The following is a 27,385-nucleotide window of genomic DNA, read 5'->3' on the forward strand; positions in this document are numbered from 1 at the left end:
AGACTTTAGTAAACAGGACAAAGTGCAGACCGAGACAGCTTAAGGGCTGAACACAGTGGGCCTTCCTTACCCAGCGTCCCGATCATTGCTATCTGCATCCTCTGGATAGTGGGGAATACGATGGTGGAGGCTGGAGCTCCTGGCTCCGTCTTACACCATTCAGTGTGTGCAACTGAGACAACAGATGTGATGACATTACTACATCGCGTCTTCTGTCCACAGCCTCCGTGCACATAGCAAAGACCAGAGCAGAGCATCGGAAGAATGAGAGCAAGGTGAGTATTTGCTTTTTGTTTTTATATGTGTGAATGTGTGTAGGCACCTACTGTATATAGGAGTGGGGAACTGTGTGTGGGGGCTCATACTGTATATAGGGGGCTGTGTTTGTGGGCTCATAATGTATATAGGGGCTGTATGTGTGGGTTCATACTGTATATTGTATATAGGGGGGGCTGTGTGTGAAATCATCATTTTTATAGGGACTGTGTGGGGGATCATACTGTGTATGCTGTGAGGACCATAATACTATATATAGGCGGCCTGAGAAATTTATTATACCATCTGTGAGGACCATTATACCATGTGTGGGGAACTTTCAGGACCGTCATACCATGTGTAGGAAGGGCTGTGAGGCCCATCATAATGTGTGAAGAAGGTTGTGATCACCGACAAACTGTCTGTGGGGTGCTTTGGGGGCCATTTCTGTGTGCGCGTGGGCTGTGAGGAAAATTGTAATGTGTGTTGGGGGGGCTGTTTGATCTAGGGAGCTGTGGGACCATCATACCATGTTGTGGAGCTGTGGGGGCATCATATTGTGTGTGGGATAGCTGTGGGGACATAATACTGTTTAAGAGGGACTGTGGAGACATTATACTGTTTGGGGGGTTGTGGATACATCACACTGTGGGAGGCTGTGGGGACATCATACTGTATGAGAGAGAGAGAGAGAGAGCTGTTGATCAAGGTACAAGGGCTGAATGACAGGACAATATGATTTATAAAAAGCAGTAAATTATATGGTTATGATTAGCTGCTACTGGTAAGATATATAATACAATCAGCCCTATTGTAACATGTATTAGCAGTAGCAGCTCGTCAGCATGCTTAATTTTGCACAATATTAAATTATACAATTAATTTTAATCTAAAATAATTATAGTAAATTAGTTAAAAATATTGAGCAGAAATAATTTCAGCCTACGTGAGCCCTCCACAACGGTCAGGGTCTCTCATGTGGCCCTCAGGAAAATGAATTGTCCAGCCCTGGGCTAGAGCATAGTAGTAGCACTATGAGTACCAGCAGTAGTATTCAGAGGTTGAGGAAGGAGTGAAGTCCAGAATAGCCAGGATTACGAAACAGAAGTAGCACTACAGGTACCAATGTATAGTGTTCAGGAGCCAGAACAATAGGAATATCAATAGTATAGAGAACAGAGGGAGGCAGTAATCATCAGTAGTGTTCAGCAGCAAAGGACCTCTTCAAATGGGCTGCTGGACCCAACGTCATCAGGAGGAGAAGACAGCAAAATGCTTAGAAGTGAGGACAGGATGCACATCTCAGCTGCTGCAGTTCCTTGTTTTTAAGAGGAAGAGAATACTTCATATGTCAACGTCTCACGACTAAAAAAAGAGGACCTGCAGCAGCCAGATGTGTATTATAAGGAGTATTGTGCAATGCGTACTATGACCTCACCATAGACAAAATAATATTCTTATAAAATACAGTAACAGGTACATTATTCTAATATTTTTGTATAAATATTTTATATATTGAATTAGAGAGATATATATATGTAATGAGTATCATATATTATATGTGGTAATAGCACTGAAGATTGCTCACCTTGTCAACATCATTATTGAATGTAGAAGTAAGCTGAGCCAGAAAACGGATGGCATCAGGAGTGAGCAGTGTATCAAACTCTTTTTCCAGGCCTAATGGAGGGTCACTTAGTTCCACGTTGTTCATTTCCTAGAAAACAGTTTGTATATATTATATTAGGTCTACAAAAGCTTTCCATATTGAAATTTAGAGTTTACACCCCTGCTAAGGACCCATATACCATGACATTAGCGTCAGTGACCACAGAATATGTGATAGCCTTTAGTAATCTACCCCAGTGTTTCATTTATTAAAAGCTAGGTTGAACTGTCCCAAGGATTCAGTTGAACAGCGGAGAATGAATCTATCGTCTCTCTGTCCCCGCCATTCACTCTGTATGACTCTTCATACCTGAGTGGTGGTGGGATGGAGAGATGTGTCCATCTGTGCAGTGCTGCTGACAGTGCAGGCTCATCATGGGAACTGGGTTAGGTGAGTACTAATTTTATTACTTTTACTATGGGCTTTAATCGAGAGTCACTATAAATATTTGTAGGGCAATGGCACTAAAGGCCGTTTTTACTAAATTGGGACTTACCTACTAGTGGCGGCATTACTCAAGTATGGGAAGCACCAATACCGTGTGTCGGGCAAAAAATAGGCATACTATTGATAATCATGACTTTAATTCTAGCGGCAGGATTTGACTTCTTTAAATTTTGAGTGCAGCACGGTGGCTCAGTGGTTAGCACTGTACATTTGCAGTGCTGGGGTCCTGGGTTCAAATCCAACCAAAGAAAGCATCTGCAAGGATTTTGTATCCACCTCCTATGTGTGCATGGGTTTCATCCCACACTCCAAAAACATAGTAATAGGGAATTTTTATTGAGGGACAGTGATGATGATTTCTGTAAAGTGCTGTATAAGTGAGCAAAATAACTAAATATAAGCCGTGACTCCTGTTCATGCAAGGTGTGAATCATATAAATTATATAGTCTTTGCTGCTATCAGTGGAGATATATTGTACAGGCTATGAAGTCATTTTCAAGTATATACTCACTCAGGAAGTGCCTGTGTGTCTGGTGTTATTTCGCTAATCTGAAGAATGAGACCATGAAGCATAAACGCTTCCTATCAATATTTAACAGTCATGTCCTCAGACTTTGATCTGTGACTTCTACTGGATTAGCAAAAATGTGGACAAAAACAGTCTTAATATGCAAGCAATGTGGGTAAGGTTACAATGGGCTAAAGAGAATCAATCATAGAGTATAGGCTTTGAAAGAAAGAGATACTCTATAAATCTACACTTGACAAGAAATTATGACGCAAGAAACTTTTTTCAATACCAACCTAAAGAAACCTACAAGATGACTGATTGAATATTTTCCCACTCTTTGTGGACACACAAATTTAGGACCATTTTACCATTCCATTGACAGTAGAGGTCGCGACCGGGACCGTGAGGGTGAGGGGCCCGCCAACGCCAGCATAAACTTCACCTGGATGTGCGTCCGAGGACGCACAATCAGCTGAAGTGTGTTGCGGTGCACAGACCCATCGGGTCCGTGTGCAGTAATAGAGGCTTCCGGCCAATCAGAGGCCAGCAGCTGATGTCGGCATGCATGTGACTGGGGGAGCATGACAGTGACATCATGCGCTCCCGTCGCTTACACGCTGAAGACAGCTGCTGGCTTCAGAACAGGACACCGTGTTGCGGGGGGAAGGTGAGTATAATGGTTTATTTTTTTCTATGCATTAAAGAACAGCGGCAGAACGGGGGACATAAACCAGGGTGGGGGATATACACTGCTCAAAAAAATAAAGGGAACACTTAAACAACAGAATATAACTCCAAATAAATCAAACTTCTGTGAAATCAAACTGTCCACTTAGGAAGCAACACTGATTGACAATCAATTTCACATGCTGTTGTGCAAATGGAATAGACAATAGATGGAAATTATTGCCAGTTATCAAGACACCCTCAATAAAGAAGTGTTTCTGCAGGTGGGGACCACAGACCACATCTCAGTACCAACCGCACCAGCATCTGGTCTCACAAGGGGTCTGAGGATCTCATTTCGGTACCTAATGGCAGTCAGGCTACCACATGCAGGGCTGTGCGGCCCTCCAAAGAAATGCCACCCCACACCATTACTGACTCACTGCCAAACCGGTCATACTGAAGGATGTTGCAGGCGGCAGATCGCTCTCCACTGCGTCTCCAGACTCTGTCACGTCTGTCACATGTGCTCAGTGTGAACCTGCTTTCATCTGTGAAGAGCACAGGGCGCAAGTGGCGACTTTGCCAATTTTGGTGTTCTGTGGCAAATGCCAAGCGTCTTGCACGGTGTTGGGCTGTGAGCACAACCCCCATCTGTGGACATCGGGCCCTCGTGGAGTCGGTTTCTAACCGTTTGTACAGACACATGCACGTTTGTGGCCTGCTGGAAGTCATTTTGCAGGGCTCTGGCAGTACTCTTCCTGTTCCTCCTTGCACAAAGTCGAAGGTAGTGGTCCTGCTACTGGGTTGTTGCCCTCCTACGGCCCCCTCCACGTCTCCTGGTGTACTGGCCTGTCTCCTGGTAACGCCTCCAGCCTCTGGACACTACGCTGACAGACACAGCAAACCTTCTTGCCACAGCTCGCATTGATGTGCCATCTTGGATGAGCTGCACTACTTGAGCAACTTCTGTGGGTTGTAGAGTCCGTCTCATGCTACCACGAGTGTGAAAGCACAACAAACATTCAAAAGTGACCAAAACATCAGCCAGAAAGCAATGGTACTCAGATGTGGTCTGTGGTCCCCACCTGCAGAACCACTCCTTTATTGAGGGTGTCTTGATAATTGCCAATAATTTCCAACTATTGTCTATTCCATTTGCACAACAGCATGTGAAATTGATTGTCAATCAGTGTTGCTTCCTAAGTGGACAGTTTGATTTCACAGAAGTTTGATTTACTTGGAGATATATTCTGTTGTTTAAGTGTTTCCTTTATTTTTTTAAGCAGTGTATATATCAGAAAGAGGGATATATATACCAGGATAGGGCCCAAGATAAGGAACATACAGTACAGACCAAAAGTTTGGACACACCTTCTCATTTAAAGATTTTTCTGTATTTTCATAACTATGAAAATTGTACATTCACACTGAAGGCATCAAAACTATGAATTAACACATGTGGAATTATATACTTAACAAAAAAGTGTGAAACAACTGAAAATATGTCTTATATTCTAGGTTCTTCAAAGTAGCCACCTTTTGCTTTGATGACTGCTTTGCACACTCTTGGCATTCTCTTGATGAGCTTCAAGAGGTAGTCACCGGAAATCGTTTTCACTTCACAGGTGTGCCCTGTCGGGTTTAATAAGTGGGATTTCTTGCCTTATAAATGGGGTTGGGACCATCAGTTTTGTTGTGCAGAAGTCTGGTGGATACACAGCTGATAGTCCTACTGAATAGACTGTTAGAATTTGTATTATGGCAAGAAAAAAGCAGCTAAGTAAAGAAAAACGAGTGGCCATCATTACTTTATGAAATGAAGGTTAGTCAGTGTGAAAAATTGGGAAAACTTTGAACGTGTCCCCAAGTGCAGTTGCAAAAACCATCAAGCGTTACAAAGAAACTGGCTCACATGAGGACCGCCCCAGGAAAGGAAGACCAAGAGTCACCTCTGCTTCTGAGGATAAGTTTATCCGAGTCACCAGCCTCAGAAATCGCAGGTTAACAGCAGCTCAGATTAGAGACCAGGTCAATGCCACACAGAGTTCTTGCAGCAGACACATCTCTTTAACAACTGTTAAGAGGAGATTTTGTGCAGCAGGCTTTCATGGTAAAATAGCTGCTAGGAAACCACTGCTAAGGACAGGCAACAAGCTGAAGATACTTGTTTGGGCTAAAGAACACAAGGAATGGACATTAGACCAGTGGAAATCTGTGCTTTGGTCTGATGAGTCCAAATGTGAGATCTTTGGTTCCAACCACCGTGTCTTTGTGCGACGCAGAAAAGGTGAATAGATGGACTCTACATGCCTGGTTCCCACCGTGAAGCATGGAGGAGGAGGTGTGATGGTGTGGGGGTGCTTTGCTGGTGACACTGTTGGGGATTTATTCAAAATTGAAGGCATACTGAACCTGCATGGCTACCACAGCATCTTGCAGCGGCATGCTATTCCATCCGGTTTGCGTTTAGTTGGACCATCATTTATTTTTCAACAGGACAATGACCCCAAATACACCTCCAGGCTGTGTAAGGGCTATTTGACCAAGATGGAGAGTGATGGTGTGCTACGCCAGATGACCTGGCCTCCACAGTCACCAGACCTACACCCAATCGAGATGGTTTGGGGTGAGCTGGACCGCAGAGTGAAGGCAAAAGGGCCAACAAGTGCTAAGCATCTCTGGGAACTCCTTCAAGATTGTTGGAAGACCATTTCCGGTGACTACCTCTTGAAGCTCATCAAGAGAATGCCAAGAGTGTGCAAAGCAGTCATCAAAGCAAAAGGTGGCTACTTTGAAGAACCTAGAATATAAGACATATTTTCAGTTGTTTCACACTTTTTTGTTAAGTATATAATTCCACGTGTGTTAATTCATAGTTTTGATGCCTTCAGTGTGAATGTACAATTTTCAAAGTCATGAAAATACAGAAAAATCTTTAAATGAGAAGGTGTGTCCAAACTTTTGGTCTATACTGTATATATATATATATATAGTACAGACCAAAAGTTTGGACACACCTTCTCATTTAAAGATTTTTCTGTATTTTCATGACTTTGAAAATTGCTATTCCATCCATATGCATGTTTTTCTCAATATCCGACATGAAATCAGAATAAACCTCTCTCATTTTAGGTCAATTAGGATTACCATAATTTTTATTATTTGCCAAATGCCAGAATAATGAGAGAGAGATAATGTTTTAAGGCATTTTTATTACTTACTGCAAAGTCAAAAGTTTAAATACATTTCATTAGAATTTGGTACCATTGCCCTTAAACTGAATGACTTGGGTCAAATGTTTGGGATTTCCTTCCACAAGCTTCTCACAATAGTTGGTTGGAATTTGGGCCCATTCCTCCTGACAAAACTGGTGTAACTGATCCAGGTTTGTAGGTCATTTTGCTCGCACCTGCCTTTTCAGCTTTGCCCATAAATTTTCAATAGGATTGAGATCAGGGCTTTGTGATGGCCACTCCAAAACATTGACTTTTTTATCCTTAAGCCACTTTGTCACCATTTTGGCAGTATGCTTATGATTATTGTCTATTAGGAAGACCCATTTCTGCCCAAGCTTTAAATTCCTGGCTGATGTCTTGAGATGTAGCTTCAGTATTGCCACATAATCTTCTTTTCTCATGATGCCATCTATTTTGTGAAGTGCACCAGTCCCTCTTGCAGAAAAACAACCCCACAACATGATGCTGCCACCCCCGTGTTTCACAGTTGGGATGGTGTTCTTAGGCTTCCAAGCTTCTCCCTTTTTCCTCCAAACATAACGATGGTCATTATGCCCAAAAAGTTCAATTTTAGTTTCATCAGACCACAGAACATGTCTCCAAAAATTAAGTTCTTTGTTCCTGTGTGCATTTGCAAACATTAATCTGGCTTTTTTATCTTTCTTTTGGAGCAATGGCTTCTTTCTGGCAGAGTGGCCTTTCAGCCCATATTGATACAGTACTCGTTTCACTGTGGTTATTGACAAAATCTTACCAGCTTCCACCATCATCTTCACAAGGTCTTTTGCTTTTGTCTTTGGGTTGATATGCACATGTCAAACCAAAGCACGTTCATTTTTGGGACACAGAACCCGTCTCCTTCCTGAGTGGTATGATGGCTTGACATTCCCATCTTGTTTGTACTTGCGTATAATTGTTTGTACAGATGAATGAGGCACCTTCAGGTATCTTGAAATTTTATCCTAGGATGAGCCAGACTTCTCTTCCTGATATCTTGGCTGATTTCTTTAGACTTTCCCATGATGCTACACAAAGAAGCAGTGTTTTTCAGGTGTGCATTAAAATACCTCCACAAGTGTGTCTCTAATTAACTCAGATGTTGCCAAAAAACCTATCAGAAGCTTCCAAACACATGACATCATCATATGGGCAGTCCAGAATTGTTTAAAGGCATAGTAATCTTAGTATATGTAAACTTTTGACTTTGCAGTAAGTAATAAAAATGCCTTAAAACATTCTCTCTCATTATTCTGGCAATTGGCATTATGGTAATCTTAATTCACCTAAACCGGGAAAGGTTTATTCTGATTTCATGTCAGATATTGAGAAAAACATGCATATGTGTCTTTTATAATAGTGTATGTAAACTTCTGGTTTCAACTGTATGTATACAGTGGGGAAAATAAGTATTTCATACATTGCCGATTTTGCAAGTTTTCCTAGCTTGTGCAGGTCTACAATTTTGTCCCTGGTGTCCTTAGACAACTCTTTGGTCTTGGCCATGGTGGAGAGGTTGGAGTGTGATTGATTGAGTGTGTGGACAGGTGTCATTTATACAGGTAACTAGTTCAAACAGGTACAATTAATACAGGTTATGAGTGCAGAGTAGGAGGGCTTCTTAAAGAAAAACTAACAGGTCTGTGAGAGAAAGAATTCTCACTGGTGATCAAATATTTATTTCATGCAATAAAATGCAATTTAAAAATCATACAATGTGATTTTCTGTTTTTTATTTTTAGATTCTGTCTCTCACAGTTGAAGTGTACCTACGATAAAAATTACAGACCTCTCCATTCTTTGTAGGAGGGAAAACATGCAAAGTCGGCAGTGTATCAACTACTTATTTTCCCCACTGTATGTGTTACGCTATAATGTCTGATATTGTCTGTACATGTACTCTCTGAATTGTAACGTGCTGCAGAATATAATGGTACTATAGACAACAGAAATTATTATTATTACGGTATTACTTCCGTGCCTAAAAGAACACAGGCCGTCATAAAAGCCTGAGAATGAGCGACACAGAACTAATTATAACATTTTCGTTCATGACTTTAGAATATTTTTTCTTCTACCTTTCCTCTGATCTGGAAAGACATGTATCACTAATTAAAATACAATGTAAAAAAAAGCCAGGAAAACATCCTCCAAGAGTGGTGATTCCGACATTCTTGTCAGTAAATAGGCACAAGTCGGGTTATAACCAAGAACCCACATTTTTGTTGTAAAATCACCAGGAACTGAAGACAGTCAACATGTCAGGTTCTAAACTTCACTTGCAGAATTTTCAGCAACACCTTTCTCATACAGTACACTATGACATACAGAACACAGCTGCCATTATGTATGTGAAGTAGAAAACTGCTCTATTGTTTCATTTGAATCCGCGCTCGAGCTTTACGATAGCAATGCAACGTGCAGAACCAGAAACGTCACCAGGCTTTTAGTTTTGCACCTTCAGACTTTGGCTCTGTATTTTCAAATGATCAACCCATAGAAAGAGGATACTACAAATTGTTTTCATATTTTTTTATTACAGTAAGAGATCAGTATTTTTTTTTCCTGTATTATGTCTTTCGCAACGGAAAAATGTCTTTCATATAGTTGCTGACAGCCAATTTTCCAATAAAGTTTAAAAATTATACAAACTGTGCTTAATATTATATGTTCCCAGGGGACTCCATGTGTAATGTGTGTTCCCAGGCGACTCCATGTGTAATATGTGTTCCTAGAGGACTCCATGTGTAATGTGTGTTCCCAGGGAACTCCATGTGTAATGTGTGTTCCCAGGGGACTCCATGTGTAATACATGTTCCTAGAGGACTCCATGTGTAATGTGTGTTCCCAGGGGACTCCATGTGTAATACGTGTTCCTAGAGGACTCCATGTGTAATCTGTGTTCCCAGGGGACTCCATGTGTAATTCGTGTTCCCAGGAGACTCCATGTGTAATGCGTGTTCCCAGGAGACTCCATGTGTAATTCGTGTTCCCAGGAGACTCCATGTGTAATGCGTGTTCCCAGGAGACTCCATGTGTAATTCGTGTTCCCAGGGGACTCCATGTGTAATTCGTGTTCCCAGGGGACTCCATGTGTAATACGTGTTCCCAGGGGACTCCATGTGTAATGCGTGTTCCCAGGAGACTCCATGTGTAATACGTGTTCCTAGAGGACTCCATGTGTAATGCATATTCCCAGGAGACTCCATGTGTAATGCGTGTTCCCAGAGGACTCCATGTGTAATACGTGTTCCCAGGGGACTCCATGTGTAATGCGTGTTCCCAGGGGACTCCATGTGTAATGCGTGTTCCCAGGGGACTCCATGTGTAATACGTGTTCCTAGAGGACTCCATGTGTAATGTGTGTTCCCAGGGGACTCCATGTGTAATTCGTGTTCCCAGGAGACTCCATGTGTAATGCGTGTTCCCAGGAGACTCCATGTGTAATTCGTGTTCCCAGGAGACTCCATGTGTAATTCGTGTTCCCAGGGGACTCCATGTGTAATTCGTGTTCCCAGGGGACTCCATGTGTAATGCGTGTTCCCAGGGGACTCCATGTGTAATTCGTGTGTCCCAGGGAACTCCATGTGTAATGCGTGTTCCCAGGGGACTCCATGTGTAATGCGTGTTCCCAGGAGATTCCATGTGTAATGCGTGTTCCCAGGGGACTCCATGTGTAATGCGTGTTCCCAGGAGACTCCATGTGTAATACGTTTTACTAGAGGACTCCATGTGTAATGCATATTCCCAGGAGACTCCATGTGTAATGCGTGTTCCCAGGGGACTCCATGTGTAATGCATGTTCCCAGAGGACTCCATGTGTAATACGTGTTCCCAGGGGACTCCATGTGTAATACGTGTTCCCAGGGGACTCCATGTGTAATGCGTGTTCCCAGGGGACTCCATGTGTAATGCGTGTTCCCAAGGGACTCCATGTGTAATACATGTTCCCAGGGGACTCCATGTGTAATGCGTGTTCCTAGAGGACTCCATGTGTAATGCGTGTTCCCAGGGGACTCCATGTGTAATGCGTGTTCCCAGGGGACTCCATGTGTAATGCGTGTTCCCAGGAGACTCCATGTGTAATGCGTGTTCCCAGGGGACTCCATGTGTAATGCATGTTCCCAGGGGACTCCATGTGTAATGTGCGTTCCCCAGAGAGTCCATGTGTAATGCGTGTTGCCAAAGGACTCCATGTGGTATCCATATACAGTTCTCGGCATAAATGAGTACGTCCCTTTTGAAAAGTAAGATTTTAATATCTCACTGGACACAAGAACAACTTCCAATTTTTCAACAAGACTTGAGTTTCATGGAACACTTTTTAACTCATAACATGAAAGTAGTAATATAACTTTCATTACAAAATCTTGAGATTTACTCAAATTAGTTGATGCAAAAATGAATACAACCCACATCAAATATCACTATATCTAGTATTTTGTATGATCTCTGTGAATTTTAGGGACCGCACCAAGTCATCTAGGCATGTAATGAATAAGTTGGGGACATATTGTATCATCTATCTTTTTCCATTCTTCAGGAGCGACCTCTTTTAGAGTCTGGAATCCCTGATGAAGAGTGATGCTCAACTTCTGTCTTCAGAATTCCCCATAGGTGTTCGGTTGGGTTCAGATGAGGAAACATACAGGTGCATCTCAATAAATTAGAATATCATCAAAAAGTTAATTTATTTCAGTTCTTCAATACAAAAAATGAAACTCATATATTATACAGAGTCATTACAAACAGAGTGATCTATTTCAAGTGTTTATTTCTGTTAATGTTGATGATTATGGATTACAGCCAATCAAGACGCAAAAGTAATTATCTCAGTAAATTAGAATACTTTATAACAACAGCTATGTACTGAGCGGTTACTGAAGCATCGCCGGCCGCACCCCAATGGATGAAAGCGGGAGGCTGCCAGAAGGAATAACATCTACTTTCCTCCTGGCAGTGGGGCTCTCAGTGTGGGTGCAGGGAGACTTCAGAACGCTATTAACCTGCTGATTAACTCCATAGCTCCAGGTTACTAGTGTTATTTTACATGACAGGTTCCCTTTAATAGTCCTGCCCACATCTGTGACAGCTGTAGAACCCAGAGACGAAATATCAATGCCATTCCGAACTACTGAGTAGAACAATGCAAGCAGGAAACTAACTGGTCACAGAGGCCCTTCTGCAGTGTGGTCTATGCTGATGGTGGACATGAGCCAATAAGCCCCTGTATCATCTCCTCTGTCAGGGCAGCACCTGTAGTACAGCAGGTACAAGCCACGTCCTGTGTGAGGAGTCAGAGATCCAGAAAAGCTCATGACCACCACGTCCAGTCCAGCCACACATTGCCAATCACTCTCCCATACCATAGCACTCACATAGCCCGCCGGCAGCACGCTGATGACGTAAATGTCAGCACGGCCATCTTTATTTTGGGCAAATAGGTTGTAAAATACATTCTTGGTACCCATGTCAAACATGGCGACTTGTTTATCCTATCCCAGCAGGGCGGAGGCAGAAGAAGGGGCAGTAATAGTGACGAAGTGTATTCAGGAGGAGCGAGTAAATGCCAAAGCAGCTGGCCACTCAGCAGTAAAGGAAGCTGCGGCAGCGGGGGCCGGTAGTGAGGAGGGACGCCGGTTACTGCTTCTTTCCACCCTCCCCATCGATCCCGTGGTTAGCGGTTCTCCGGTCTCGTCCGCTATTTCTCGGGGATACAGAACAGCCCCGCTAGGTGAGTGACTGTGGGCGCGTCCCTGCATGTGTACGTGGACGCGCTCCATCCCCAGCTGTGCTCTCTGCCCGGGTACTGAACCGGCACCCAGTCTGCACAGTGACCGCTGCTGACAGTCCCATATGTGACCCTGGCACATAGCAGGGATATCAACTGGTGTCCTGGGCTGAGCTGCATCTATACTCACCCGGTTGGACGTCTCTGGCTTCATCTTTACATTTTGCCATTTCATTGTAGGAACAGGAAAGACAAAATAATGGTGCCAGCGACGGCGTCCCATGATGACCAGCGACGGCGTCCCATTGAATAGTGGGGTCCGTCAGTTCTCCATCATGGTGATCGTCATTGTGCAGCATTACTTCATCTGGCGGTCATCACGGGTTCTGCGGTGGATCCGCAACGTGAACCTCCCAGAAGTAATCCCCTGCGCCCTGTCACTGATGACTGAGGAGATGCTGAGGCCCCGGTCACACTGCCTGTAGTGCATGCAGGCGTTCCATCTGAAGAACGGGCTTCATATTATAGGGTCCAAGAAAATCCTATCTCCCAGCAGCGCATAGTGCTGTGTGACCAGGGGATGCCGAGAACATGATGATCTATGTGCACAGACCGGTCATATTAACATTAGTTTCCTATTCCTAGAACAGCGGTCGGCCTGTCCAAATAGGATATTACCACCGCCGATCGGCTGGCGTGTAGCTGATTAGCACCTGTAAATGTGCCCTATGATTTGGGCTGCGTTCCCATGTAAGATCCCTGCTGCAGAGATTTGGATTGTGGATATCATTGCGATGAATGAGCCGCACATTTCACACTTTGAATTTGCTGAGGGTGACAGTCCTACCTACATCTGCAGCTTAAAAGAAAACTGTAGATCTCAAAACCGCAGCTCTTGTCAATTCAAGGGGTTTTACCATTATAGTAAATTCATTCAGTGCAAAAGTTCTTAGGAAAGTAATGCAATTTATTATTTTCCTATTACAGACTGCTAATGATATAGCTATGCTCTGGTCGTGCAGGTGGCATTTCTGTAATAAATGGGTTACGTGTGTGGGGACTAAAGAGCCGACACAACCCGGTGTGAGCTGCGCTCATAATACTGCCAAGGGAGGCACAGCATTGTTCTGTGCAGCCGTCTCCCTGTACTATCGCCAAAAATCAACATTGACCGCTTCTTCCGTGATGGCTGCCTTGAATGAATTGTATTTCAACAGCTGGATATGTATACACTGCTCAAAAAAATAAAGGGAACACTTAAAGAACAGAAAATAACTCCCAAGTAAATCAAACTTCTGTGAAATCAAACTGTCCACTTAGGAAGCAACACTGATTGACAATCAATTTCACATGCTGTTGTGCAAATGGAATAGACAATAGATGGAAATTATTGGCAATTATCAAGACTCACTCAATAAAGGAGTGGTTCTGCAGGTGGGGACCACAGACCGCATCTCAGTACCAATGCTTTCTGGCTGATGTTTTGGTCACTTTTGAATGTTGGTTGTGCTTTCACACTCGTGGTAGCTCTACAACGCACAGAAGTTGCTCAGGTAGTGCAAGCTCATCCAGGATGGCACATCAATGCGAGCTGTGGCAAGAAGGTTTGCTATGTCTGTCAGAGTAGTGTCCAGAGGCTGGAGGCGTTACCAGGAGACAGGCCAGTACACCAGGAGACGTGGAGGGAGCCATAGGAGGGCAACAACCCAGCAGCAGGACCGCTACCTCCGCCTTTGTGCAAGGAGGAACAGGAGGAGCACTGCCAGAGCCCTGCAAAATGACCTCCAGCAGGCCACAAATGTGCATGTGTCTGCACAAATGGTTAGAAACCGAATCCATGAGTGTGGTATGAGGGCCCGACGTCCACCGATGGGGGTTGTGCTCACAGCCCAACACTGTGCAGGACGCTTGGCATTTGCCACAGAACACCAGGATTGGCAAAGTCGCCACAGGTGCCCTATGCTCTTCACAGATGAAAGCAGGTTCACACTGAGTACACGTGACAGAGTCTGGAGACGCCGTGGAGAGCGATCTGCTGCCAGCATGACCGGTTTGGCAGTGGTTCAGTAATGGTGTGGGGTGGCATTTCTTTGGAGGGCCACACAGCCCTCCATGTGCTCGCCAGAGGTAGCCTGACTGCGATTAGGTCCCGAGATGAGATCCTCAGACCCCTTGTGAGACCATATGCTGGTTCGGTTGGCCCTGGGTTCCTCCTAATGCAGGACAATGCCAGACCTCATGTGGCTGGAGTGTGTCAGCAGTTCCTGCAAGATGAAGGCATTGAAGCTATGGACTGGCCCGCCTGTTCCCCAGACCTGAATCTGATTGAGCACATCTGCGACATCATGTCTCGCTCCATCCACCAACGTCACGTTGCACCACAGACTGTCCAGGAGTTGGCGGATGCTTTAGTTCAGGTCTGGGAGGAGATCCCACAGGAGACCATCCGCAACCTCATCAGGAGCATGCCCAGGTGTTGTAGGAAGGTCATACAGGCACGTGGAGGCCACATACAATACTGAGGCTCATTTTGACTTGTTTTAAGGACATTACATCATGGTTGGATCAGCCTGTTTTTCCACTTTAATTTAGGGGGTGACTCCAAATCCAGGCCTCCATTGGTTAATAAATTTGATTTCAATTGATTTATTTCTGTGTGATTTTGTTGTCAGCACATTCAACTTTGTACAGAACAAAGTATTCAATGAGAATATTTCATTCATTCAGATCTAGGATGTGTTATTTGAGTGTTCCCTTTTTTTGAGCATTGTATATTTTTGCACATTTTCTCTCATTATAAAACCCCTTTAGAGCTTCAGATGTATTTGTGGTACTGTGCTGAAATGTCGCATTTTGTGCCCTACAATACAACACTTTTTATATCAACTTGGGATTGCTGCCTTTTTTTCTGCATATATAGAGTAATATTTGGTCTTCCAAAGTCTGATGTCCTTCACTGGCTGTGCCCCAATGTGTATTTCATACCCCCTCAGGGGGTTCAAACTAACCGTAACGTCAGCTGTAGGGACATTGGCCCTGATTCATCATTTGCAGGGTTTTTAAGTCCCTTTCCTTTTTTGTTTTGTAGTATAAGTTGCCATTTTAGCCACCAAATTCATCAAAATGGCACAAGCTATTCATGAATTTGGTGCAAAGTCAAGAATGGGCTTTTTCCCCATCTTGAAGCATTTTTGTGACTTTTGGTGCCAAAAGTCGCAAAAATTGCGGCAAAATGGCCTATCTAAAAATACACAAGGTGGGTGACTGGAGTGAAATTGTGTCAAATTTAGTGACTTTCTAAAAAGTTGCAATTGATGAATCTGGCGAAAACATCTGAAATCACAAAGCTCTGGCCACAAAGCGAAAAATAAAAACAGGCAAGCAAATATAAGAGATGCGCAAAAAGAGTAGTAAATTGGGTGGAGACGACCAAAAAAAGGTGCAAAGGAAATGATGAATCAGGGCCGTTGTCTCTCAGATCTCCGCTCCATTGCAGAATTTTACCCATGAAGCATATGGTGCAGGAGTGCACAACCTGCGGCCCCCAGTGCCATTCTGTGTGGCCTCCGACCGTCTGAAAAATGCTTGAGTGACAGGTTAACTGTGGGCAGTCACACACAGAAGAGTGGTGGCAGCTGCTGAGGAGCAGAGACTGGCAAGTACTAATGGTGACCTTGGTAGACATCTCTGGACATACATCAGGAGAATGGGGTCTCGTAACAAGTTTGGCACTGCAGAAACTAGAATGTGGATTAGACAGGTGTCCCTCCGTGTCTGTGGCTCCTTCCACTGTAGTTTATGGGAGTTCTGAATCATTAGGCTGTAGGCACAGACCCCATAACCTATTGAAGAGGGCCATGTGCATGAATGATCTCTTCCTCTTTAGGGGCTATGCACAGTTTTTTACGAGGATTTACAACAGGATTTTACTGCTAATCCACATAAAAATGCTTTAAATACTGTTTGAATACTCTTCCTATTAGTTTACTGCGAAATGATCAAAATAACGTGAAAAAAAACAGCGCTGTGTTCACTAAAGGAGCTTATCCCATTAATATCAGTCGGAAACATATTAAGAGTATTTGACTTGGTTTTTCTTGTGAATTTAAGTGCAGAATCTATGTTTAAATCCTCGTATATAAGCGGTGTGAATGTACCATTAGAGTGCTGAATTTTGGAGATAAGAGGTACAAATTCTACATACAGGATACATTTATGGTATATACTTTCAATATGTCATAGAAGGTAATACCCGTTTAATTTTTATTGCAGTCCCCAGGTTGGTTCAGTACGATAATGTGGTCCTTGGACAAAAAAAAAAAAAAAAAAATGTTTGTGCACCCCTCATATAGTGAGTTGCTGTCGTTTATTAGGACTGGGTTCTTCTCATGCAGAACCTGTGTAAGTGACCATGTCACTTATGGCCTATATTAGGTAATCTAACTGCGTATTGCTTGCTGTCCCAGCCTGACTTGGCTGGATTGACTTAACTTTCATTCTCACTATTTCTTTTTCAGCATTTGCTTGTGGGTAAATATGTCTTCAGCCACTGGTGGAGACAGAGGACTAGAATCATCCTTGGAAGCTAGTATCAACAGCACATGCTCCTATGGATCGACCCGGGCCCGGATTTTTAAGATCATTGTGATTGGTGATTCCAATGTGGGAAAGACCTGCCTGACGTACCGCTTCTGCACCAGCTATTTCCCTGAACGGACAGAGGCCACCATCGGTGTGGACTTTAGGGAGAGGTGTGTAGAAATAGATGGAGAAAGAATAAAGGTAATGGAGAGTGCATGAATGAGTGGTGAAGGAGAGACCCTCGGGAAATGCTTGATTTTAAATGTAGATATAACTCTTCTAAAGATTTGAAAAACATTTCTCAAGTGGTACAGATCTGGTATCTTGAAAATCAGTGCTCCTTTATTTTCCAATCCTCAGGTTTTATTGGTAGACCAAGTATTTAAATAAATAAATTATTCCACTTGCAGTCCATGTACACAGGATCTGCGCCTCCTTATAACATGTCTAGATGTTGGCACTTGCTTCAAAATGTTCTCTGCTTTTAGCAGCCGTCAAGGGAACAAAATGTAACTTAAAGGGAACCTGTCAGCAGGATTGTCCTCAGTAAACTACATACACTATCAGGTTGGCTCCTTTACACTGATTAAAATGATACCTTGGTTGATGAAATCCGTCCTGTGGTTGTTTAATCTTTGATTGCAGTTTGGAGATAATGATATGCTCGTGCTTCGGGGCGGGTTTATTCTTAGTGCTCTGTTCTCATAGTCATCCTTATGGGCTTAAATGACAGGTTACTGATCCCTCAGTGACCTGCCTCCTATTATAAATGCTTGCGCAGTTCATATTCTGGTCTTTAAAAAAAAAAAAATTTTTAACTCCAGCAAAATGGAGCACACTATGAACTGCACACAAACCCAGTATTTAAAATAGGAGGCAGGTCACTGAAGGATCAGTGACCTGTCATTTAAGCCACAATGATGAAGATAATGGCAGAGCACCAAAGAAAGCCCCACACACAGGCCTGTCCCAGAGCAGGAGAATCTAAGGCTATGTGCCCACGTAGCGTTTTTGCGGCGTATTTACGCCCGCAAAAACGCTTGTAAAACAGTCTGCCATGCAGCGTAATCGCGGTGCGTGTTGCACCTGGGATGAAGAGGAGACTACAACTCCTCTTCATCCCGGCTACCACGCGGTGAAAAAAAGAAATAAAAAAGTTAAAAATAAACAAAACCTGTATATTCACCTCTCCGGCGGCCCCCGGTCTGCTCCCGGCCGCGTCTTCTCTCTTCAGCATCCTGCGGTGACGTCATTTAGTCACCTGATGGTCACGTGACCGCTGACGTCGGCTGTCAGGTGATGGTTGCGTGAACATCAGCTAACTGACGTCACCGCAGGTCCTGACAGTACACTGCGGGATGCTGACGAAAGAAGACGCGGCCGGGAGGAGACCGGAGAGCAGACTGGGGGCTGCCGGAGAGGTGAATATACAGTTTTTTTGTTTTTTTTTTTAACGTTGGATTTATATTGCATGGATTTATATTGTGTGATCAACTTGTCAAGCACTTTTCCAAGTGATGCTCAAAATCGCTTGGAAAAGTGCTTGAAAAAACGCATGCAAAAACGCTTCTCTCTCGCAGAAAAAACGCATGTAAATCTGCATGCGTTTTTTCTGCCAGAGGCAAAAATGCTCTGCATCAAATCTGCTACGTGGGCACATAGCCTAATTATCTGCAAACTGCAAATAAAGATTACACCACAACCGCAGGATGGATTTCATCAACTCGGGTATCATTTTAATCAGTGTAATGTCGCCCACCTTACAGTGTATGTAGTTTACTTAGCACAGTCCTTATGACAGGTTCGCTTTAAAGGAGTTGTAGAACCTTTAAATTAAACTTGGTTACTTTTTTCCAGAAAAGGGCCACCCTTGTTCATAAGCTGTGTCTGGTATTGCAGCTTAATTCAAGTGAATAATGCCGTAACAACATATGGACAAGAGTTCTGTTGTCTCTGGAAGAAGACAGACAGATTTTTCTAATCCGCAACAAACTTTTTAAAGTAAAATGATCACTGTTATATCAAAAAACTCTGCATAAATCAATAGTAAAGTTGAATATAAGAAACTTTGTAATGTATCTGATCAGAGAAATCTGCTTCTTACCCATTAATAGCATTGGGGAACACAGGATTGTGGGTATATGCCTTGCCACTGGGAGGCTCAACACTAGGTAGAAAAAAAAGATGTTAGTGCTGTCTGGTAGGCTATACCCTCTCCTCAGACACCAGGAAGCTCAGTTTCAGGCTATGTTCACACACAGCCTGGTGCTGTGTTTTTTTTTTTTTTCTTCTCAGACTGCCCACTGACGCATAGAGGTTCATTGATCCATAAACTCATCACTTTTAAAAATCTGATTTTATGGATCAGATGCAGCCATTTAAAGGGGTATTCCCATCTCCAAGATCCTATCCCAATATGTAGTAGGTGTAATAATAATATTAACAAATCCCTCCAATTAGAAATGTAGTATAGTTTTTCTCATTCACTTTGTCTCTTTCCTCATGTACAGGGTATTGCAGGACCTAAAGGTATCCATGGTTATGACCACTAACAACTAACTAACTCACTATACCAATGGTCATAACCATGGATACCTAAGGTCCTGCAATGCCTGCATATGAGGAAAGAGACGTAGCAAATCAGAAGAACTATTGGGAGGTATTTGCTATTTATTATTTATTATTATTATTTATTATTAATTATTTATTCCTACTACATATTGGGATAGGATCTTGGAGATGGGAATACTCCTTTAAAGTCTATGGGTATTCATGAAACACAGAAGTCTTACTTTGTACTTTAGAGTTCCATACTAGTTTCATCTGCTTTGAACTTATACATTAAGTGCCAATGGATAAAAAAAAAAAAAAAAAAAAAAAAATTCTGAACACCATGGGTACCGCACGGACGGTTGGGTAGTCTTACTAATCAAGGCACCCGATGTACCCACAGCAACTTTCATTTCGTGCCTATGTTGGCCTGGTATTTCCCCTGACTAACCCCATTTCCCTTACTTTGCGTAGGACCAGGAGGTATTGTAGAGTGAGCTTTTTCCCCTACCTTTAGTGCTTTCATGCGATTTACTAAGGCTTATTTTCACAAGTTTTTTTTTTTTTTTTTTTACCCAGGTTGTGACCATATTTCTCATATTTCTGCAGGCACATTTTCTGTGTCTCTTCCTCCCCATAAGCTGCATTCATATGGAAGAGCCAGTTGCTTAAAGCCCCAACACACACAGTCAACCTTCTGCCACACTGGTTATATACTACTTTTTTTTTTTTTTTTTCCTGCGCTGTGTCAAACGTTTGCAAAACAGTCAGCCAGGAATCCTCGGATACCTTTCAGGACCTGAGCACCCCCAGAATGGGTCCAGTCTTTCACTCAGGATACTCACAATCCATTATTGTTTCCTAAGAGCACTTGCCAGCCCAGTTTGACCTGTGAGCTTTCAGTAGCCCAATCGGCACCATCTGACATAGAGCCTGAGAAGTCAGCCCCTGCCACTCTCACAAGAGACGTAGGATTTCTATGCACACATCCTATTTGGTCTTCCCTGACCATTCCGGGACAGAGCCACAGCAGATGACACCGCTTTTCCCCCTGCCCAATCCGAGACCCTAGGGAGCAACTCTAACTCTGAGTCTGAGCAGAATTCCCATTACTGCATGCCAGAGGGGTGTAAATCAGTCCTTATATGGAAGATCTTTTGATAAAGGTCCTGTCCAGAGATGAGAATTCTTCTGGTCTTCAAATCACCTTGGATACTTGGAGCTCTTTGGCTGCATCATCAACTGACCATGATGTAATGCAATGTCTGACGCTATCCAGCATCCATCTGAATCTTCTGCCCATCACCTTCAACACCCCAGATGGGTCTTGTTTTCCTTCCACCTGACAAGCTCTCCTTTTGTTGTGCTGGAGTGATTTGTTGCTGATGGAGTTCTTGTGCACCATCCATCTTTTTGTATGAAGATTTGGAGCAAGATGGTGTCAGTTTTCAAAGATGTTTGGTCTCTGAAGGCATCCCACCTCCAGATCAACTTTCTGAAACTGAGACCTATTTTTATGACTCCCTCCCATTGGCCCTCCCTTTTTCAAGGAACATACATTTCAAATACAGACAGACAATTTGATTGCTTAGTGGGCGGAGTCTTACATTCCAGCTCTGCATGGTCTCCATTCCTTCCGCAAACGTTCTCAGCTGAGAAAATCTGGAGATGGGTTCTCTTCATAGAGGTCTTCAGTCAGCCCTGCCATCACTGGGGCACTCCCAACGTGGTCCTCTTTGTGTCCCATCTCAATCACAAGGTTCCAAACTATGTCACAAAGTCCCTTACTGTAAATTCTCCAGTCCCTATATGGGCAGAGATCCCTCTGCTCTTTCTCCCTTTTTTTTTTTTTTTCTTTCTTTTCTTTTAATGCTTCCCTGCATTCCCCATTGAGTCAAGGCAGAGGTCACTTTGGCAATCCTAATGGTGCTGGTTTACATGGTCAGACTTTGTGACCTTTTCCTCCTCCTCATGACCTTCTTTCACAAGGTCCTGTATTCCACCGCCACTTTGCCTCTGCAGCATTTAACGGTATGATTGTTGAAGCCGAGGTTCTGAGATCCAAGGGTCTGTCTGACATTGTTGTCCAGACTACATTGAGAGCTCTTAAGCCGCAATTTGCCAAAGTTTACCTCTGTACCTTTTGAGGTACTACTGGGCTGATGGAAATAAAGAGACTTCCATACCATGGCGTTCTCTGTTCCTAGGATTTTTCCTTTCTTTTGTCTGGTTGGTATGCTGGCCTCAGCCTTGACTCCTTCAAGGAAATGTTTCCTGCAATTTCCTTACTCGCATGCTGACTTTTCACTAACACAAGTAAGATCTTCTAGAGATTGGCGCATTGCACCTATCCTTCCAAGCATCTGCGTTCTCATTCTGTATGGTAGTTGGGGCCTCCTGGGTGGGCAAGCATCAAATCTCTGTCTCAGGTTCAGACCTGCAAGCTTGCCACTTGAGTCTCTGTCCACACCTTTCGTCAGATTTTACAAGATCCATATATGGCTTCAGTCGATGCCATCATAAGGTGCAGCACACCACTGTCTGCTAGATCATCCACATGGTTACCTGTTTTGCCACATGGTCTTGTCTCCTAATGCTATTAATGAGAAAATTTGATTTTTGTATTTACTGAAAAATCCGTGTTGAATACATTGGGGACACCTCTCCCACCCTATTCTCGTTCTCTTGTCTCAGGGTTAGTTTAGTTGTCTGTGTTTTTCTTCAGCTGGTTCAAGTCATGTTGGTTCCTGATTGTCTTTTAGTATAGAATTTTTACTATTGCCCTCATCCTGCTTTTGGCACTAAACAGAGCTGCCTAGTGTCTGAGGAGGGGGTTTAGTCCACCAGGCAGCACTAACACCTTATTTTCTCCATATTATTGGGCCCTTGGTGGCAACGCATATACCCATGATCCTGTTTTCCCCCAATGTATTTAATGAAAAACTGATTTTATGGTAAGTGCAGAAATCAAGTTTTGGCCACTTTTGTGCTTCATTTCCTCTCTTCCCCTGCCTCCTGAGCTAATTGATTCACTCAGAAATGCCGCTAAAATCATTTAGCAAGACTAGGTTAACTTCCAGTTCACTGAGGTATAAAATTACAGCTACCTTTTTGAAACAGAGGGGAGTGTGAGAGAGAGGCTGAGACGCACAGGCAATGTTGCTGCTTTATACAAAGTGTTTTATTATAACCAATGGTTGGTTTCCCATATACACTGCTCAGTACTGCTGTATAATGTTTTCCTATAATGCACCTGCTTCTGAACATAGGTGAGCAGGAATCCCTCATGTCTCTGCATACTGTTTTGGGGGTCCATCATAGTGGGAAGTCTTTACTCACTCAGACACCTGAAAATTAGAGCCTGCTGAGGGAAAACTGCATGATACAGGGTCTATAATGGCCAAAAAGTATTAACCCTCATGCGCGCACACACAACAGCTTATTCTCAAGTCGTCTAAACTGACAGGTACACTTTAAAGAAACCTACCAATTTTTGAAATTGCCACCATATTAATAAAATATTTTTCTTTTTATACCACAAGCATTTATTGTGATATTTCATTTTTTGCTTTGTGCTTTTTTTTTTTTTTTTTTTTTTTTTTACAGATTCAGCTATGGGACACAGCTGGACAAGAACGCTTTCGCAAGAGCATGGTACAGCACTACTATAGGAATGTACATGCTGTGGTTTTTGTGTATGACATCACCAACATGGCAAGTTTCCAGAGCTTACCAGCCTGGATAGAGGAGTGCAAGCGCCATTTACTTACCAATGATGTGCCCCGAATTCTGGTTGGAAATAAATGTGACCTAAAGGACTCCATTCAAGTACCCACGGACTTGGCTCAAAAATTTGCTGATTTACACAGCATGCCAATGTTTGAAACCTCTGCCAAGAATACCAATGACCATGTTGAAGCTATATTCATGACACTGGCGCACAAGCTGAAGAGTCATAAGCCACTGGTTTTGAGCCAGCCTCCAGAAAATACAGTAGAGCTAAATTCTGGAGCCAAGACGTCTTTTCCATGCGGTTGCTAGATTTGAGTTTTACTAGACTAAAATGTGGAATGCATTTTACAGGTACCGTTGAAGCAGAAATCTACGTGGTTACATGGCCACCGGGAAGATGCATGGTTTTATGGAGGTCAACCTACGGCATGAGCTATTCAGGGGTCTTGTAGTGAGCCTCTTTGTACCCATTATTGTAGCGTGGGCTGTTCAGAAACAGTCAATGAAATTGTACTTTTATTTTTCTCCAATTCTCAAATAACATAACCTGTTTTGGCCAGTACTATTTTTGTTTTAATTCTGAGAAGTGTTCACTGTGCATTACTCTTTTGTATCAGCTAAACTGCATTTATCTGAGACTTTTCTGTGTTTTTGTTTCTTCTACATTTGTATTTTTTTTTGTCCTCAAACAGCTCTGGCTCCTCGTGTTAGTGAAGGACACAAGCTGTGTGCACAGTAGGCTGGTAGTGCCTTGTTGGGTTCAGACCTGGTTCATAGCAGGTTTCTCCATGTGCCTGTGACCATATTGCTGCTGCCAGGGATTGCATACCGTTATATATATGAAGTGAGTGAGTGATTGGAGTCAGGCTAGGTCATTTCCTTCCTCTTCTGCAGCCAGACTAGCTGAACTGATCCTTGAAACAAGACTGAGAAGCTCTGCACGTTGCCTGGACTGTGACTCTCATGCGTTGCCAAGACTAGCACAAGCTTATTGTTTTATCTTTCACCTCGTCCTTGTACCCTTCACCATAGTTTGCTACTTAATCTGAAGAACTGCTTTCATTTTATGTATTAAAGGGACTAGATGGTAAAAAGTATAGATAATCTAGCACAACAATTTTAAATGTCATTTTAACTGTTTAAAAGCACTACCTTTATGACTCCTATTCATGTCAAGTATTTTGCTGTGTACTAGTGATTAGATGATGCACTAAATATTTTACAAGCATTATTAAAACAGGGAATACTGGGTTACATGCACCACCATGTCTTATAGTTCAGAATATATATATATGTTCGTATGTGCTAAATTCTTGTCGTCTTGACAATATAAGCAAAGTGCTTTCTATTAATAGTGATTTTTTATTTTATTTTTTTTTCCTCTTGGTGAGGCTGCCCTCACACTATTTTTTGTGAGTACTGTATTCTTCATGCCTAAAATGGAAACCAAATCAGAGAAAAGGGAAACCTATGTTTTTTTTCCTATGCTGGGATGTGGTCTGCTGTTATTACAACAGGGTAAATGCAGCCTTATTTTTCTCGTGTCTTCATTAGATTTGGAGGCATCTGTCCTTGTTACGTTCCATTATTCTTAACCAGATATGGAAATAAGTGAAAGTGCTTCCAAACTTTCTACTGTTCTTTTTTTGGTCTCTGTCCCTGTTTTTGTAATGGGCTTCTCTGATGTTGGTAAGAATAGAGCCCAATCTCTATAAACATAGCTGGATATTCTAAGCAGATTTGTCCTTTTTGGAGAGATACCGCAGTGAGACCTTCTACAAATGTAGTCCGAACAGCAAAATGCAGATTGTGGCTCTTCTGGCACATTGTCGCCTCAATCTGGAAGTTGGAATTTCAAGACCGGTTTCGTGCCACTGCTTGCCTTCACTCCATCCTAAACGCAACCTGATCACTGTAGTGAGAATACTGTGAATTATTGAAATCCATACTTGTTACAAATTTCCATCATTCATAGGTGAATAATCAGAGAAGAATCCTTTTGACCAAAATGAAATCATTGGGCTTGAAATGTCTTCTTTTTTTCTCCAGTTTTTAGCTGCTGATAATTTGTGTTTTCTGCTGCAGAACATTTAGAAGAGTCACTTCATGTAGTGTGTAGATGTATTTTCAGCAGTGCCCACCTATTGCATTTTAAAAGTAAAATTATGATGTGTGTGTCTGTTATCGGCATAGTTTGCTTTTCTCATCCATTTCTGATCATTATTTTCTCGATCTATTCAGGCTTTCAAAACTATGAAGTGAGATTTACTTGGATTTTATGATGGCATGTCCTTTAAAATAGGCCATGAATGTTTAATCCATGGATCAGCACTAGATGACTGTTGATTCTTGAAAGCAACTGACCAGCAGGACAAAAGGTCAGCAACATATGACTGTCTATTGGGCAAGGGAACAGCGTCTTGGCTGCCATATCAGACAAACCACATGGATATGGACGTGTTGCCGTCTTTGTTCTGCTGATCAGTAGGATTCTGGATGTGATTCTTCTCGGATCACACGCTGATGACCTATGGTAAGGATTTGCTATCAATAAGAAAACATGTGAGCACTTCTTTTTGCTAGGAAACAGGAATTCTGATTTTGCAGCACTTTGTTCGCCTAATTAAAGGGAACCATAAAATAAGGGAAAACAACTTCTAGAATTAGAGGGGTTAGACTTAAAAAGGTAAACCTTTTTTTGCATATTTAAGTGCCCTTAAAATGACAATTTGATCAGTAAGAGACTTGCCGATCTCTCAAAATCCCCCTTTTCCCAAGAGATGCTTGGCTCAGCAGACAGGAGCGCACAAACAGCAGGGTATGGATTCAATAGAAAGCATAGACTTCATATCTTAGCCTCTGCTTTCTCCTTAAGCTGTACTGCGATCTGTGCATGCCTGTCGTCTGAGCTGCGTACCTCTCAGTGGGGTAAGGTGGTTGAGGGATTTTGAGCAATTGGTGGTGGTCTCGGGACCCAGACTCCCATCTATCTGCTTTTAATTAGAAGGACACTGAAATCTGGAAAAAAAAAACTTCTTATAAAGGTTTAGCTGCTTTTTAGTCTGTACTCAAATGTTTGAAATATTGCTTTGCTGCATGTTTTTTTATCCTGTTTGAGCTGTCTACTATCACTTATAAAACCTCTTACATTCCAGATATTGCATTGTTGACATTTCAGGTTTTTTATTTTAGTTGACATTTGACATTATGATACATTTATTGTATTGTCCATCATTAGAGGCTAAAAAAAGTGATTTAAAAAGTCATTTGTTTAAAAGGGAATTCTGGGTATGCATTTTTCATGTGTTTATTTCCCAACAGTTCATAAACTATGCAATGTCTTTACTGTCTGTCTATCTTGTTCTCAAATTCATTTTTGAATGTGCAATCAACGTTTTCATTGGCTCCTTATACAAGCTAACATGTGTTGGCCATGGAAATGATGCTTTAGAAATTAACATAACTTAATTCATTGCGATCTCACATTATTTTCTTTTGTTATGACTTTATGCTAAACTTTAGATTCCAATAAAAAAATGCTAATATTTAGAGGACTTCTGTTTTTCTTAATTTTTTTTCGCGAGAGTTTAAGGGGGTTGTCCTTTTTCAGAAAATCCCCAGACAGTTTAAGAAGAGAGGTGTGTGTGTGTGTGTGTTACCCTCAGTGACTGTAAATTGACCGCAGCGCTGCAGCCAAACATTGAGCTTCTCTGCTAAAGAGAAAAAAGATAAAACTGCGTTTTTGTTCTCTGATCGTTACAACTCCGCAAAACAAAAGTGCAATAAACGATCACAGGTATCTACCCCAAAAATGGTATCAATATAAACATCAGGTCACCCTACAAAAAAAAACAAATACACCTCTGTCGACCTAAAAAAAAATGTCACAGGTCAGACATTTCAGAATTTTTATCACCACTTTAATTACGCAGGTTTGGTATCACAGAAATTGTGCTGACTAGAAGAATCATTTGTAGGTTATTTTTACTGACCAATGAATGCCGTC

The 27,385-nt window shown here is 42.5% G+C and overlaps 2 protein-coding genes across 5 annotated transcripts in view; one reads left to right on the top strand and one right to left on the bottom strand.

Moving 5' to 3' along the window:
- LOC141155138 (malate synthase-like) overlaps nt 1–3,010 on the bottom strand; it is a 35,499-nt gene extending 32,489 nt beyond the window's left edge. For all 3 annotated transcript variants that reach the window (XM_073641834.1, XM_073641826.1, XM_073641819.1), the window contains exons 1-2: nt 2,884–3,010; nt 1,844–1,972 (exon numbers count right to left, since the gene is read on the bottom strand). In XM_073641834.1, coding sequence (XP_073497935.1) covers nt 1,844–1,969 — 126 coding nt within the window. In that variant the 5' untranslated portion in view covers nt 1,970–1,972; nt 2,884–3,010. The remainder of the gene's footprint in view (nt 1–1,843; nt 1,973–2,883) is intronic.
- RAB33B (RAB33B, member RAS oncogene family) lies at nt 1–26,928 on the top strand. 2 transcript variants are annotated; one of them, XM_073641847.1, is made up of 4 exons: nt 1–275; nt 11,329–11,436; nt 17,034–17,298; nt 23,254–26,928. In XM_073641847.1, the coding sequence occupies exons 2-4, from the start codon at nt 11,360–11,362 to the stop codon at nt 23,686–23,688; spliced, it is 777 nt and encodes a 258-aa protein (XP_073497948.1). In that variant the 5' UTR covers nt 1–275; nt 11,329–11,359; the 3' UTR covers nt 23,689–26,928. The 2 variants fall into 2 exon arrangements, with proteins under 2 accessions (XP_073497948.1, XP_073497956.1); XM_073641855.1 differs by lacking the exons at nt 1–275; nt 11,329–11,436 and adding an exon at nt 12,290–12,519.
- Nucleotides 26,929–27,385: the final 457 nt, after the last annotated feature.

This window comes from Phyllobates terribilis, unplaced genomic scaffold (assembly GCF_046119375.1).
Source record: "Phyllobates terribilis strain yellow unplaced genomic scaffold, ASM4611937v1 Scaffold_1__5_contigs__length_1240528914, whole genome shotgun sequence".
NCBI classification, from domain to species: domain Eukaryota; kingdom Metazoa; phylum Chordata; class Amphibia; order Anura; family Dendrobatidae; genus Phyllobates; species Phyllobates terribilis.